Here is a 16021-nt window from a genome sequence, read left to right as displayed (position 1 = left end):
CACTTTCTAATTTTATGAAACCCGTAGGCATAGAGTGAGGGCGGCTCTCTTTTTGTTCTCAGAAAACTGTTTATTTAATTTATATACATATTTGCATATTTATTTTTTATATGTATGTACCTACATAAATGTGTATATAAAATATAAAATAGACGAATAGTTCTCTAAAAGCAAACATTTTGTCCCCCTCACGCTACGAATGAACCGAATCAAAGTGATTCTGTTCGCCTATAAGCTTACAAAGACATAGCGTTTCAATTGAAATGCATAAAATTAAATGTAATACATCTTTTATTGAGGATGTAACATTTTTATAATCGTTACATTTGAATTTATTTGTGTTAATGGTTGAAAAACTTGTTAACAACAATGCTATTTTCTCGTATGTCATATCTTCTATTTATTCAATAAATTAACTAATATATTTAGTATACCCATTGCTTAGTTTTCTATTACATAAGAAATTTGCTTTCAGTAAAATATGTAAAATAAAATTATATAGTCTACTAGAACATATATATATATATATATATATATATATATATATATATATATATATATATATATATATATATATATATATATATATATATATATATATATATATATATATATATATATATATATATATATATATATATGTATGTATTATAAAGGAAAGATCTATAAACAACAGCGAAAAGCATTACATACCTGAATCCAAGAGCGTAGGATTTCATTTTTACAACGTGGTAAGGTTTAAGTTTTTTTTAGCACTTTCATTAAATAGTTTATATCTAAATTTAAGGATCAAAGTGACTTTATAAAGCGTTCATCACAACTCGAGAACATGCCCATGTTCTCAAGATGACAACTTACTTAATTTTTTTTTTTTTTTTGTGTTTTGTGACTTAAAACCCTGGCCAACTAGTTCCGATTTACCAGAACATTTTTATCTGATATATTTAAAGTGACAGTACATTTTTTGGTTTAACCTTTTATTATTGATAAACCCCTTAACTTGTGCGCTCGAGTTAATTCGAGGGTGCTAAACGGGCCAAACTGTGCGCACTCGAGATAATTCGAGCGGCGTTGTTTTAATATTGGCGTTGTACTATAATTTTTTGACACTCGAATATAATCGAGAATTGAAAATAACAATGTGAAAGCTAAGAAGAAGAAAAATCGTTTTATTGATATTTATGATTTACATAGGATTGTAAGCTATAAATCTTATTTATTCAAGAATAAATATATCGCCTTTTTCCATGGAAAAAAAACGCAGTACATCAAAATTGTCCTCCAAAAGAAAAGACAATGTTCTAAAGTGTGTTTTTTTACATTAAAAAAATGTGATTTTCTTTGGCCGGTTTTTTTCGAAAAATCTGTGCGTTAAGGAGTTAAATAATTTAAATTTAGAAATGATTCTTCCATCATTACATGAAAGTAGCTGAAACATTTAGAAAAAAATCTACTAAGTATAATTCTTAATTAATAAATTAATTTTTAATTAAAAAATTAATTTTTTATTAATAAATTAATATTTAATTAGTCTATTTATTATTAATCCTTTAATTACTAATCGTTAATTAATCTATTAATTATTAATCTATTAATTAATGGATTAAAATAGAACAATTAATCGATTAATTAATTGGAGTGAGAAGTAAATGCAGGAAAAATGAAATAAATTAGTTTAACTTCAATTGTTATTTGACTACCGCATTAAATATTCTGGGAAGCTACTTATCTTTCATTATGTTTATCTTTCATTATGCTTATCTTTCATATCTTACTTCAAATTAAGTTATAGATCTTTTAATGCCATCTTCATTTGCGCAGTCAGCTGAAAAAATCAGACAACAATCAATAACTTTCACTGTCATAATGATAGTAGTTACAATTGACGACGCTATTTATTTCTTCTGAAAATAAAAATGATAATTAAAATACGATTAAGTTAATAATTTTTTTAAAAAAAAAAAGTCGTACATAGAAATTTGATTTCACTAGAACTTTTCGACCGATTTCGCTCACATTTTGTATTTCGCCGTGCAATATTACATTCTTTAAAATGATTTTCTACAAATCAATTACTTTTTCGAATATTATTAAATAAAATAATGAAAAGTAATAAATATTTACTAAAAGTTATTTGAAACTACCTTGAATAAACGAATTTTATAATTGTGGGCAAAAAAAATTTCATTATGAGTAGAAAGTTCTTACGATAAGGTGAAATACGCAGAAAATAAAATTAGCATTAGTCCAAACTTCGGATCGCTCTCCTGATCAAACTGTGGTGAACATATTTCCCAATCTGCACCTAAACACTACATTTTGGGACCAGAAATTCGAATCCGTCCAAAAAAAAGTCATGTTTTTGTGACTGATTTCCTAACTTAAACTATGGTCAGCAGCACTTATATAGCATATTGAAGTCACCCCCCTGAACAATTAAGATTGAGAACTAGAACTTGAAGATCCAATCATTAAATCAAAAGGCATTCAAGGTGGTCCGTTCATTTTTTTTTTTTTTTTTTTTTTTTTTTTTGCTCACGCGTTATACATTTGAGGTCACGAAGCAATGAAATTATAAAATAGAAATAAATGTAAGCAAGTTGATTATATTATACATATTTACATATTCACAGATTATTTACAGGCGTAAAACATTTTGAAATTTTCAGAAGGAAGCGTTATTACAGTAAAGTGCAGCAATCGGCCTTGTTGAAATATCATTTTCTCTCAGATTTTCAAACTCAAAAATAAAATTAATATCAGCAGCATAGCCGATAGCTGCCACTTTGTGTCCGGCATATTTGTTTCTAAGTGTTTGTTTAATTTTTTATATAAAATTAATACAGTCGAACCTCGCTAACTCGAACCTCGATTTCACGAATTTTTCGATATCTCGAAGGAAAAAAAATTCACTTCAAACTTCCCATACACTCAATGTTATAAAAAACATTTTTAATCCCTCGACAAGTTGAACTTTTTTTCAATAAATAGAGTAGATTTTTTTTCCAAAATTAAAAAAATATTCCGAAAAAAAATAAAAAAATTTAAGAATGGCAGAGATGCCAACTGCTCCGGACACGCCAAAATAATTAAAAGAACGGTAAGTAACTACTAAGTAAATTTAAAAAATATTTGACTATTTTTACTTGCTTTTAAAAAGATATAGCATGCCATTAATTCTATCAAGTGGAGAATTATATAAGTCTACGAATTATTTAGAAATAGTGGTGAATAAAAATCTACTAAATTGAATTTATTAAACCAAGAATCACAATTGATAAACTACCACTTGAAAATATATATTTGCTGTCCGGAGCAAGTTGGCATGTCTGGAATGGCTGGCAAGGCATGGAATGATGTGTCTTCCTCTACGATAATGAATGGCTTCAAGAAGTCTGGATTCATTAGAGATCACGAAAGTAGTCAAACAATCAATATCGTTAATTCTGCTGAAAACTACACCGAAAATGATAGGAAAAGATTGACCGGACTCATGAAGCTTGATGACATGGAATTTCATGACTTTGTAAACGTAGATGATGCAGTAACAATGTGTGGTCAGTGGGATGACAATGATATCATCGCTCAAACGAAAGCTTCTTGTGAACTATCAGAACTAGAGAATGAGGAAATCGAAGATTCACAGCCCAATGTTACTAACAAACAAGCACTTTCTGCAGTGGACACTGTAAGGAGATATATTGAGAGGCAGTCGAATATGTCAGAGGAGACATTTAAAGCTACAGTCCACTTAGAAAGCGCTATGGACAAACTTTCTTACACATCTCTAAAGCAAACAACAATTGAATCTTTTTAAGTGTAAAAAGTGTTTTTAGAATAAATATGGAATAGTAAATAAGGTATGTAAAGAGCATTTTTCTTTATTCTACCATCGATAACATGCGATTTTCGATAATTCGAATTTTCGATATCTCGAATTTTTTCTCATCTCCCTTCAAGTTCGAGATATCGAGGTTTGACTGAGTAGTGATTAAAATTAGTCAAAGCTTCATTATTCCGACCAAAAATAAATTGACAACGTAATAACTTGGCTTCCACTTTTTTTTCCTCCTGATTGTTACCACCCAACAGAATCGTACAAAAGGTTAAAAAGTTTTAACTTCCAGAAAAGATTTTGAAAGATTAAAATAATCAATAAATGTAAACCCACTGCTCTTCTGAGCAATTTATTTATTGAAAACGTATCATATAAGAACAAAACATTTTATGAAAATAAATAAATAAAGCACGTCACGTGTCTAGGTGTCATGAACACGGACGATAAATTGAGTTTTTCAAAATCGTCTTACTTATACGAGATGAGTAAGAGATGAATCTAAATTATTGAAATAAGAATCTACATTTTATGAAGAGCATTTGTTTCAAAATGGATGAGATATTATCTTGATGTCACTGACCGAAATATATTTAGCTCAGTAAAAAGTTTCCTTTCATTCTTTATTGCCTGGGTTTTCAGAAACAGTTTTCCGTCTAATTTTCGACTCAAATGTCAGTTGAATTTCAATTGCTGAGCGACGTTTATTAACATTGTCATTTTCTACTTTCGGTTTCTTTTTAATGATTTTTCTGCCAAAAATGAACACAAAAGTCACAATTAACAAGCATATTAAGCTGAAACCGATGCTATTATTTCAACCCTTAATGATGATATAAGTTTGTTTGCTGTGTCCGATAGGCAGTGGTAAAAATCATTTTATTATTTTACCTCTCATATTGTAGTCTTAATCATAATTAATTACGCAATTATAGTTAATTGAATAATTATTATTAAATAAATAATTATAATTAATAAAAATAATTATTATTAATTAAATATTTATAATTAATTGAAAAATTATAATTAATTGCGTAATTATAATTAATTATAAACTTATAATTCATGATAAACTTATAATTCCTTATAAAAGTATCATTAATTATGTAATTATAATTAATTAAGAACTTATAATTTATTATAAACCTAATATTCATAATAAAATGTAATTAATTACAAAATTATAATTAATAAAATTAATTAGTTAATAATATAATTCGATACTTCCGCACCGTTAAGGGATAAACAGAATATAGGGGTGAAAGAGCTAGCTTTGACATGGGACTCATGTGGACTGTTCGAATATTTCTAGTATTAATCATTCAAAATTTTCCGGTAAATTTTGACTGATTAGCAAAATTGTTTCACATTTCCATGTGTAGTTGCATAACAACACTCACTCTTTTTTTTTTTTTTTTTTTTTTTTTTTTTTTTTTCATTTTACTGTTTTTATTGATGAAAATCTCTTTTAATTTTACCAAAACAAAAAAAAATTATTTAAAATCCAGGGATGCCACGGACGATTAAAAATGAAAACAAGTGGTAGAAACTGAATTCATTTTTCATATATTTATAATATGTTGACTTAATACAATCATAGCGTACATTTCAAGTTATACATATTTGAATGAAAAACGTTTTTTATAGAAACCTTCAGTAGTAAAATAAGAAAAAATATGCTAGCAAAAGTTGCTAATTGTGATCTCTTTTAATAAAGTTTAGAATCTTTTTAGTCACCATATTTTGCATTTTAACCCCTTGGGGACGGTGATTGAGAAAAGCATTCATGCAAAATCAGAATCAGGCTGTAATTAAATAAAAAACCGTAACTTAAATGTAGTCGTTGCTAATTTGACAGACTTACTTTGCTTTTACTTTAATTATTGTTAGTTCAATCATATGTATAATCAATGTTAGTTCAAAGTATAACTAAATAATTTTATTTTGAACAAAGTAATGGTGAATTAAATACAAACAATTATAACTCCGCCCACAAATAAACTGCTAAAGAATTATTTTGATTACCAGTTTTATCTTTTTACCCTGATTGATACGGCTTTATGCTGGCACGTATTTGTGACAGTCAACGCGAAAGGGTTAAGTCTCCTTTAGCAATCCTGAAGATCCTAAAACATACAAATGTATAAAACTTAATTACCTTTCAAACAATGCTGATTGCAAAATTCTATTAATATAATTTTGTCAGAAAAATGAAAGGAAAATCTAAACTGCAGCTCGGTATATTTCTCTAATTCTCATTGGGTGATGGCGTGATCTAGAGTAAATATCTGGCGTCAATACATTTGTAAAAAATAAATTATGACAATTTAGAATTTTCTCCCTCTGTCTCCATCCCCTTCAACGGTTGAGTTCCTTCAGGAGGAAAGAGGCCTCTTAAAGAACTAACAAGCACTTTTCATTTTCACGTGGTTTCGTCTGAATCCAAGATTGACAATTTTTTCCAAAATTTTTGGAAGAGCTATAATTTAGCAATGCAGCAATTTTTTTCCAACCATTCCATTAACTCCGGACTATAAATATTGTAACATCGAACGGGTTTTTATGAAAAACGTAGAGGTTTCAAACGAATGGATGTCCATATTCTATGTATATCTGTTACCTCTCATTTAAGATTTGAAGGGGCACTGTTTTTTGACTTCAGATCTAATTATAAATACCATTAGTATATTATAGTAAACGGAACTACCTTGCTTTTTTGATGACAAGAAATAAAAAAAGATAAAAAAAAATAAACATAAACCCTTAAACTACCCCTTTTTCTTTGTATTAACCCTTTGGCTACTAACGGGACTCATTTGTCCCAACAATTGTTTAAAAAATACTAATGGGGTGAAAAGCGCTTAGAAACTCATTGTAATATGTCTCAGTCGTAGAGTCGAACCAAGTACTATACGTGCTTCATATGTCAAATATCCCCTAGATGGCGCTAAAGAGTTTCTTGCATGAAATAGCATTGTGATTTTGGGCTGGGACAGATATATCCCACTAGTATTCTTCATTGGGACAGATATATCCCACTCATATTCTTCATTGGGATTGTTACGTTCATTCATATTTTCTCAAATAAACATAGAAAAAAGAACAAATATGAGTTGTCCAATGTGTAATGTCGGGTTATACAAAAATTGCTTTACCCTGTATTATACCATGTAAAAAATAGTCCATACAATAAATTTTTATGGAATGATAGATGTGCTTGTCGTAAGTCTATCAATACAGGTGGGACATATGTATCCCACCATTAAGTACGGCCGGGACATATGTGTCCCAGTCTCTAAATAGATAACCGCTTGTCAGAAAAATCCCAAATTCTAAATTTGCCTTATTTGTGACCTATTTCGTCCTTTTAAATAATAAACGGGACAAAAAAAATCATTTTCGTTAAAATTCGTTGTTAAAGGGCTAATGGAGCAAATATCCCTATAAAAGGAATTTAGACTCAAGTAGTACTGAAACCCAACTTTCAACATTCCAATGCGCTCCGGTGATTTATTATACATTCCCACTCAGATGAATTAGAGCCCTCGTGGGTCTGATGCCAAGATAACTACCACTTATGAGTATGAATAGTCTGAAATCACACAAATTTCAATTGAATGCCTGTCAACTACTGAGCTTTCTGAAAAATATTTTATAAAGTAGTAGGCATTTTAAAGCCAGAGCTTTCAGAATTTTTAGTAATTTCGCCAGAAGGTTAAAAGCCTCACCACGTGAGCTGTGGAACGAAGTGTGCGCATGAATTTCTGAATCATTTTTATGTAGCGGTGGGGAAAATAAGTTTAAATGAATTAAAAATAATAAATTAAAGCATAAACATAGCTACCACTGGAATAAAATTTTAGGCAGAAAGTAGGCAGCCCTGCAATTGCAATCAGAAATAATTATTAGGCCGTCGTCCGGAAAGTTCGTGGTTATTTTCAATAGGAAAAAACCCACCAAAAATATTCAAGTGGTAGAATATTTAAACTATAAATGTATATTTCATTTATTTTTAAAATTGAATCATTAAATTTTCTTGATCGCCGCAAAGGTTTAGAAACCTTTTGCATATATAGATGTCTAATACATGTAGGTGAATATCTAAATTGAGGTGGTTGCAATATAAGGAAAATTTAATATTGATTTGATAAGTAGTTTTCTTCCACTTTAATATTTTTAGAGGACCTTGGAGAGCTCAGCCTATCAAATATCAGCAAGACCATTCCGAATGGTAGAATATTTAAACTATAAATGTATATTTCTTTTATTTTTAATATTAAATCATTAAATTTTCTTGATCGCAGCAGAGTAGTATAAGTGGTTTTCTTCTACTTAAATAGTTTTAGAGGACCTTTGAGAGCTCAGCTTATCAAAAATCAGCACGAACATTCCGGACCCATTACGCAGAAATACACTTGTCTGCTGCAATAATAATAAAATAAACGATGGAAAACAAACAATGAACAAACTATGAAAATATGACACAAAAAAACATATAACCTTAACGTATTACATCATAAATTGAAATGCATTGTCGCCTTTTTCCTAATGCTCCTTACGTTGCAGAGAAGTGGAGGCACATTATATTCACTCTAGGGAATTTTAATATAACAAAATCCTTGTTAAGAATATTATTATTAAATTGCTTAAAAACCACAGCTTTTGAAAGTAAAAAACTGATCGCAGATTTGAAATCAGTGAGCGAAAATATCTAAGATCATTAATAAGTGGCATTAGATATCAAAAATCTAATGCCACAAAAAATAAAAATAAAAATTGTTTCAGTGTTATCATACATTTCAAAATCTCTTTAAATTAAGTTTAAAAATTTAGGAACTAAATTTAAAGCACATAAATTTTGCTAGCACTTTAAATACTAACTTAAAATCTAAAGGAAAATTCGTTAAAGTTGATATTTAAATCATTCTGAATCGCTGACCAATTCTTGTTGCAATCTTAATGATTTTGCAAAATTTACGAATTTAGACTCTATTCTTATATTTGGCGAAGATGAAAAATAATGATTTTGACTATCATAACGTTAAAATAATCTGCTTGCTATGATAAGGTGATTTTAAACCTTGACCAAATGTAAATGATTAGCGAATTTCATTGCTACTAGAAAAACACTTCTTTTTAGAGCGTAAAAATTTATAGGTAAATAGGCTAACCAATTAAGTGCCTATGAGTTTATAAACTGTTATTCAAAAAGATATAGACTTGCAGTTTATTTATTTCTTTTTTAACATTTATCTTAGGGAAAAACTAGACATTCCTGATCAACATTATACATATCCATTAACATTCGATGTGTTCGATGTTTTTCAATGTTAATGAGTAGAATCAAAACTTTTTTAAATAAATAGAACTTTTATTTAAAAAAAAATAGAACTTAAGCACATGAAGACTCCAAAGGTGACAACTACTCCGTATTCGACAAAATATTTTTTTTAAAAAAAGGTATTAAACAACAAACTAAACTGATACTTTATAAGCGGCTCAAAGAATGCCTCCTATGACTGAAACCCTCCACACGGTTTTTTATTAGTAGTCCGATCAGACCTTTATGAAGGTAAAAATGTTACAAACGAATTTATCTGAAAATCTTGTAAAAATAAGAAAGTGGTAGCAAATATGTATTTAAATTTTTTTTTAAATTTATGAATATGATTGGTTTGTCTTATTTACTTGTTTCTACAGATTCAATTCTTAAATATATATGATAAATTCCTCTCGAGTACTTTTAGAATAGAATTTGGGTTTATGCGCACAACTGGGTCACTTCTTAAATAGTCTACTTATAAGAAACCGTGTGGGGGCTTTCTGATGCAGGGGGTGATAGCACAACACGGCTAAAAGTGGCTAACCCAATATGTTTTTGAATTATTTATAGGTAGGGGTGAGTAAAAACCTTATAAGTCGAATTTATTAAATCAGGAATCATACATTAAGACTGCCACTCGAAAATATTCATCTGCTGTGGGGTACAAGTTGTAATCTCTGAGAAAGTGGTCTGGTCTTTTTGGTGTAGAGCCTGAGGCAAAGAAGGCCCTTTTCCCATTCATCTTGTAATACAGATGTTTAAGACACACAAAAAAAGTTTACATGGCTAGAACCACAAATAGCACTTATTAAAGTAGAAAAGAAAAAAATGGCATGAATGTACAGTAATAATTATATACAACAAAACAAATCTAAATTATTCACAAATTATTATGAGTGAAGAAAGCAAGTTGATCTTAAACTTGAGTTGAATCAAAATATTTCAAAATAATAAACTATAAGTGAGTTCACTCAATAAATAGCTAAAGGTTGTGTTAAAAGTGAGAATTAAATGGTCAGAGCTTTTATATATCTATTTAAATTATTTATACGCAGTGGTATGCAGTAAGAATAACATTGATAGCAGTCGGAGTGAAAAATAAAAATACATTGATATAAAAATCGATATTTTAATATTTAATTAGTTTATTTCTATATTTAAAAGCTGAAATGATAGCCAACTCTAGAAAATATTCAGCCATTGCATATATGCACTACCACTTTTTTCATAAAATTACTTACTACAAAAAAATATCACACAAACATTTTTCTTCACAAAATTAATACAATACGTTGCGTTTTCGCAACAGGATCTGATTTGGGATAAATTAAGATTCGTAGCGCTCGCCATCTTAAATATTTGTTTGAATTTTAAACATGCGTTTTTTCGATTTTTTTTTTCTCTTAAAACTTTTATTTACATAGTGTTATTAGACTTAAAAAGAAAAAAATAAAGGGGTCACTTAACACGTTCATGCCGGGAAAAGTGAAAATACTGGCACGGGAAAAGAGAAAATACTGGTAGAAGAACTATTTCAATATCAGATAATATTCGGGAGGAGTTAATCTATTTTCAACAATAACAATTCACTGTAAGGAAATTTATCACGGCGAAGAAGCAATTCAATATAAAAATTGCATCAGTTAAAAACAATTGGTTGTTTTATTATTCCCGGAAAAAAAACTAAAAAATGAAATTTATTTGTTACCAGTTTTTACTCCGGTGCGCCGCCAAGATGAGAACATCTAGCGTAACCTACCAGTGGGTCACCCCGGCGTGAACGTGTTAATTAGATTAGGAGCGCTTGATAATTTTTGGAACTTCTTCGAATTTTCCTCAAATCAAAGCAATAGAGTAATGAGTTTTGTTTTGAGTAAGTAATTTAAAACAACACGTTTCTCACTTTTTACACTCTTTACATTTTTTTAAAATCTAATCTAATTGCAGTTTTAAAATATAATCTAATTGCACCTACGAATTGTTTAGAAATAGTGGTGGATAAAAATCTACTAAATTGAATTTATTAAACCAAGAATCACAATTAATAAACTACCACTTGAAAATATTTATTCGCTGTCCGGAGCAAGTTGGCATCTCTGTGTATATAAATAAAACTATTTTTTTGTGTGTTCTATATTGCATTAATTTCTTCAAGCCATTTTAGTAATGATAATAATATTAAAAAATTAAAAATTTACTCGAATTATGTGTTTCTAATAATCTTGGCTTCGCCGGTCACCGGTGACCCCCATAGCATTCAACGTGTTAATAACATCTCGAATCTACAGCGCACTGCCACTAGATATGCAGCATATTTAAATACTTTTAAGAAATCTTTCTTTCTTATCAGAGGAAGTTGGTTAAGAGATTGCAAAATGTTAGCTTTGACTTATCCGGCCGTTTGTTCTCTTAAAAAAAAAGTTTTAACATATTTCCGCCTTTGAAACAATCAAGAACTATTTGTTTATCTTCGCTTCACTTGTTTTAGGAAGAAGATGTGTAGATCAATGGAAAATGTAAATCGGTTCCATGTGGGAGGCTAAAAGCTTCAATCATCACAAAACTAAAACAGAGGGAGCGAAAAAAGAAAAGTAAATTAACAAAATTGAGAACACCAAAATTTTTTTTTCAATTACGTCACAGTCTCATGGGCCAATGACCAGACAGCATCCAGAATCAAAACCAGAAGTTCAAGGACGTTCTTACTTCTCCTCGCGCTAGTGACCGAATTTAGTCAAAAAAACAGAAGATCCGCTATTCCATCTTAACAGGTGATTCAGTTAACTTCGACGGATCATTCGAAATCGAATTCGTCTAGTTTTTTTTCTTCTTCTTCACAAGCATGCTGAATTGGATAATTGGAAATTCTATACCGAATAATGATTGCGTCGAAGGTAAGAGGACTGCTCTTAATTTTGGTGTTAAATATGAGTGTGTACATTTAAACAGTATACGTTTTTAGAGGAAGTTTTAATGAGGAAAACAACTATTTTCGGAAATGATAAATATAGCTATGACCCCTGCCGGCTTAGAGCTTCTCTTTATGAGTGCTGGATTTATAGATTACGCTTTTAATCTTCAGCTGTGATAAGACAATATTCGTTAAAATGAAAGTCGAAAGCTGTACTAATAGAAACAGTTAAGTAATATTATTTCTGTTATAATGATTGTTTATTATACTTAATGTTACGAGATAAGAGCAAAAGCAATTTTTTATTCTTCAAACTAATTATTTATTTATTTAATTAAATTTTTTAATGATTATTTAGCAACCAAAACTTACTGATTTCTAACATTTTAAACATGTCTATTAACAACACTTTTTCAGTGATTACAATCTAGTGATCCTATTCGTCCATTTAAAAATAGTTATTAAATTTTTTAAACACTTGAAGAAAGCACACAGACACTAATATGTAATTGTGTAAAAAATATTTCAGTATTCGAAATGATAAATATAGCTTTGTCCTCTGTCAGCTTAGAGCTTCTCTTTATGAGTGCTGGATTTGTAGATTACGCTTTTAATCTTCAGCTGTGATAAGACAATATTCGTTAAAATGAAAGTCGAAAGCTGTACTAATAGAAACAGTTAAGTAATATTATTTCTGTTATAATGATTGTTTATTATAAGATAAGAGCCAAAAGCAATTTTTTATTCTTCAAACTAATTATTTATTTATTTAATTAAATTTTTTAATGATTATTTAGCAACCAAAACTTACTGATTTCTAACATTTTAAACATGTCTATTAACAACACTTTTTCAGTGATTACAATCTAGTGATCCTATTCGTCCATTTAAAAATAGTTATTAAATTTTTTAAACACTTGAAGATCGCACAAGGACTATTCTACTAGTATGTAAATATGTAAAAAATTAGTATTTTAGTATTCGAAACGATAAATATAGCCTTGTCTTCCGTCAGCTTAGAGCTGCTCCTTATGAGTGCTGGATTTATAGATAATCTTCAGCTGTGATAAGACAATATTCGTTGAAATGAAGGTCGAAAGCTGTATTAATAGAAACAATTAAGTAATATTTCTATTATAATGATTGTTTATTATGCTCTATGTTATGAGAGAAGTGCAAAGGCAATTTCTTATTTTTCAAATTAATTATTTATTTATTTAATTAAATTATTTTAATGATTATTTAGTCACCAAAACTTAACAATTTCTAACATTTCAAATATGTCCATTAACAACACTTTTTCAGCGATTACAATCTAATGATCCTTTTCGTCCATTTGAAAATTGCTATTAAATTTTTTAAACACTTAAAAAACGCGCAAAGACTATTCTACTAATATGTAATTGTTGTGTAAAAAATATTTCGGTTTTCGAAACGTTAAGCTTTCATTATGAGTGCTGGATTTGTAGATAATCTTCAGCTGTGATAAAACAATATTCGTTAAAATGAAGGTCGAAAGCTGTATTAATAGAAACAGTTAAATAATATTTCTATTACAATGATTTTTTATTAAGCTCTATATTATGAAAGAAGTGCAAAAGCAATTTCTTATTTTTAAAACTCTTTATTTATTTATTTAATTACATTTTTTATATTATTATTTAGTCACCGAAACTTACCGATTTCTAACATTTGAAGTACGTCTATTAACAACACTTTTTCAGCGATTTCAATGCAATGAACCTGTTAGTTTATTTAAAAATAATAAATGTTTTAAACGCTTAAAGGACGCACAAAGAATTCTACTAATATGTAATTGTTCTGTAGAAAATATGTTGATACTTTGAAACGATAAATATAGCTTTGATCCCTGTCGACTTTGAACTTCTCTTTATAAGTCCTGGATTTGTGGATAATCTCTAGCTGTGATAAGACAATATTTGTTAAAATGAAGGACTAAAGCTGTATAGATAAAAAACAGTTAAATAATTCTATTATAATGATTGTCTATTATGCTTTATATTTTAAAAGAAATGCATAAGCAATTTTTATTTCTAAAACTATTTATTTTTTTAATTACATTAATCTTTTAAAGTTAGTCCCCAAAACTTGCTGATTTCTAACATTTTAGATTTGTCTATTAACAACACTTTTTCCAGCAATTACAATGTATTGATCTCGTAACGTTCATTTAAGAATAATTATTATATTTTTTGAGACTCCTAAGATTGAATTTGGTAGTTGTATTTTTTAACAGTTGAAGAAACAGATTTTAAAGAATATAATTGTACAAAATATTGAAATTGTGCAAAACTGTTTTAAGAAAAAAATTGCGTAACAGTATCTCACATCTATAATATCACAAAAAAAATTGCTCAATATCATTGCTTCATAATATCAAGAAACTTTAGCAAATGCTATATTAAATTCATTTCTTCTAAATCCATTAAAAATTCTTGTAAAAATTACAATCGTCGAAAATATTGAAATTGTGCAAAACTGTTAAAAAAGAAATTAGCATATCGATATATCACACGCACATCTATAAACATATTATGACAGAAAAAATATTGTTCAATGAATACTCTTAATCCAAGAAACTTTGACAAATGACGCATTAAATTTATTTCTTCAAAATTCATTAAAATTTCTTGTAATATTCATTAAAAATTATTACAAAAAAATGTAATTGTACAAAATATTGAAATTGTGCAAAGCTGTTATAAGAAAGAAATTGCATATCAATATGCATATGCAATCAATATGCATATGCAATTGCATATCAATACATCTATAAACATAATATGACAAAAAAAATCATTCAATAAATATTCGTAATATCAAGAAACTATGACAAATGCTACATAAAATTCATTTCTTCTAAATTCATTAAAAATTCTTGTAGAGATTATAATTGTCGAAAATATGGAAACTGTGCAAAACTGTTAAAAGAAAAATTTGCATATCGATATTATCACACGCACATCTATGAACATATTATGACAAAAAAAATTATTCAATGAGTATTCATAATATCAAGAAACTTTGACAAATGATACATTAAATTAATTTGTAAATATTTCAATTAATTTAATGACATAACTGAATAAATTTAGTTTTGGAATTTATAAATTAATATTATTTTAAAAATCCTTGTAAAGTTTATGTAAACCATTGGTAGGAAAACTATACTTCTGTCAAGTGTTATAATTCAGGATGCTCCTTAAACTGAGTCTAATTTATACATTTTAGAATTCTTGTTAAAAATGAAATAAAAAAGCATACTCATTAGATATCGCAGATTAATATTCAATCAAAGACATAACCGGAACCGAAATTTGTCGAATCACTAATGAAGAAGGTGGAAGGAAAAATATCAAAACTAGTTTGATTACCTGATGAAATTTTGCTGTCCGATTATCGTCTTTTATCTATTTATTAATATTTTCTTGTCCTTTTTCCTCACTAGTTAATTGTTAGATTTCGATAGCGTTTTTGCTTTTTTATTCTCTTAAATGTTTAGTTGCCACCCCTAAAGTGTATATATTTCCCTTCATTTTTAACAAACAACGAAGAAAAGAACAACATAAATAATGCTTAAAAGACTAAATATCAAATAATAGGCTTGGATAATTTTAGTTCCGCCTTTCACTGTATTAAATCCTTAAATTTCTATTGCATAATCTCCTTCTCTTAACCCTTTCGCGCCGACTGTCACAAATACGTGCCAGTATAAAACCGTATCGACCAGGGTAAAAAGATAAAACTGGTAATAAAAGTAATTCTTTAGCAGTTTATATGTGGGCGGAGTTAGAATTGTTTGATTTATTTAATTCTCCATTACTTTGTTCAAAATAAAACTATTTAGTTATACTTTGAATTAACATTGATTATATATATATGTTTAAACTAACAACAATTAAAGTAAAAGCAAAGTAAGTCTGTCAAATTA

At 28.4% G+C, this 16021-nt stretch overlaps 1 protein-coding gene across 2 annotated transcripts in view; it reads left to right on the top strand.

Moving 5' to 3' along the window:
* Positions 1 to 11625: 11625 nt before the first annotated feature.
* Positions 11626 to 16021, top strand: part of LOC107455357 (alpha-tocopherol transfer protein-like) — a 40539-nt gene continuing 36143 nt past the window's right edge. Inside the window, exon 1 of one of the 2 annotated variants that reach the window (XM_043051776.3) lies at positions 11626 to 12052. In XM_043051776.3, coding sequence (XP_042907710.2) covers positions 12001 to 12052 — 52 coding nt within the window. In that variant the 5' untranslated portion in view covers positions 11626 to 12000. Of the gene's footprint in view, positions 12053 to 12629; positions 12747 to 16021 lie in introns of those variants that run through there. The other variant, XM_087163809.1, reaches the window with a different exon arrangement.

The sequence above is a fragment of the Parasteatoda tepidariorum genome, chromosome 5 (assembly GCF_982258835.1).
Source record: "Parasteatoda tepidariorum strain Cologne lab strain chromosome 5, Ptep-v5.0, whole genome shotgun sequence".
NCBI classification, from domain to species: domain Eukaryota; kingdom Metazoa; phylum Arthropoda; class Arachnida; order Araneae; family Theridiidae; genus Parasteatoda; species Parasteatoda tepidariorum.
The sequence above is the reverse complement of the archived record's forward strand: the minus strand, read 5'-3'. Positions and strand labels throughout refer to the sequence as shown.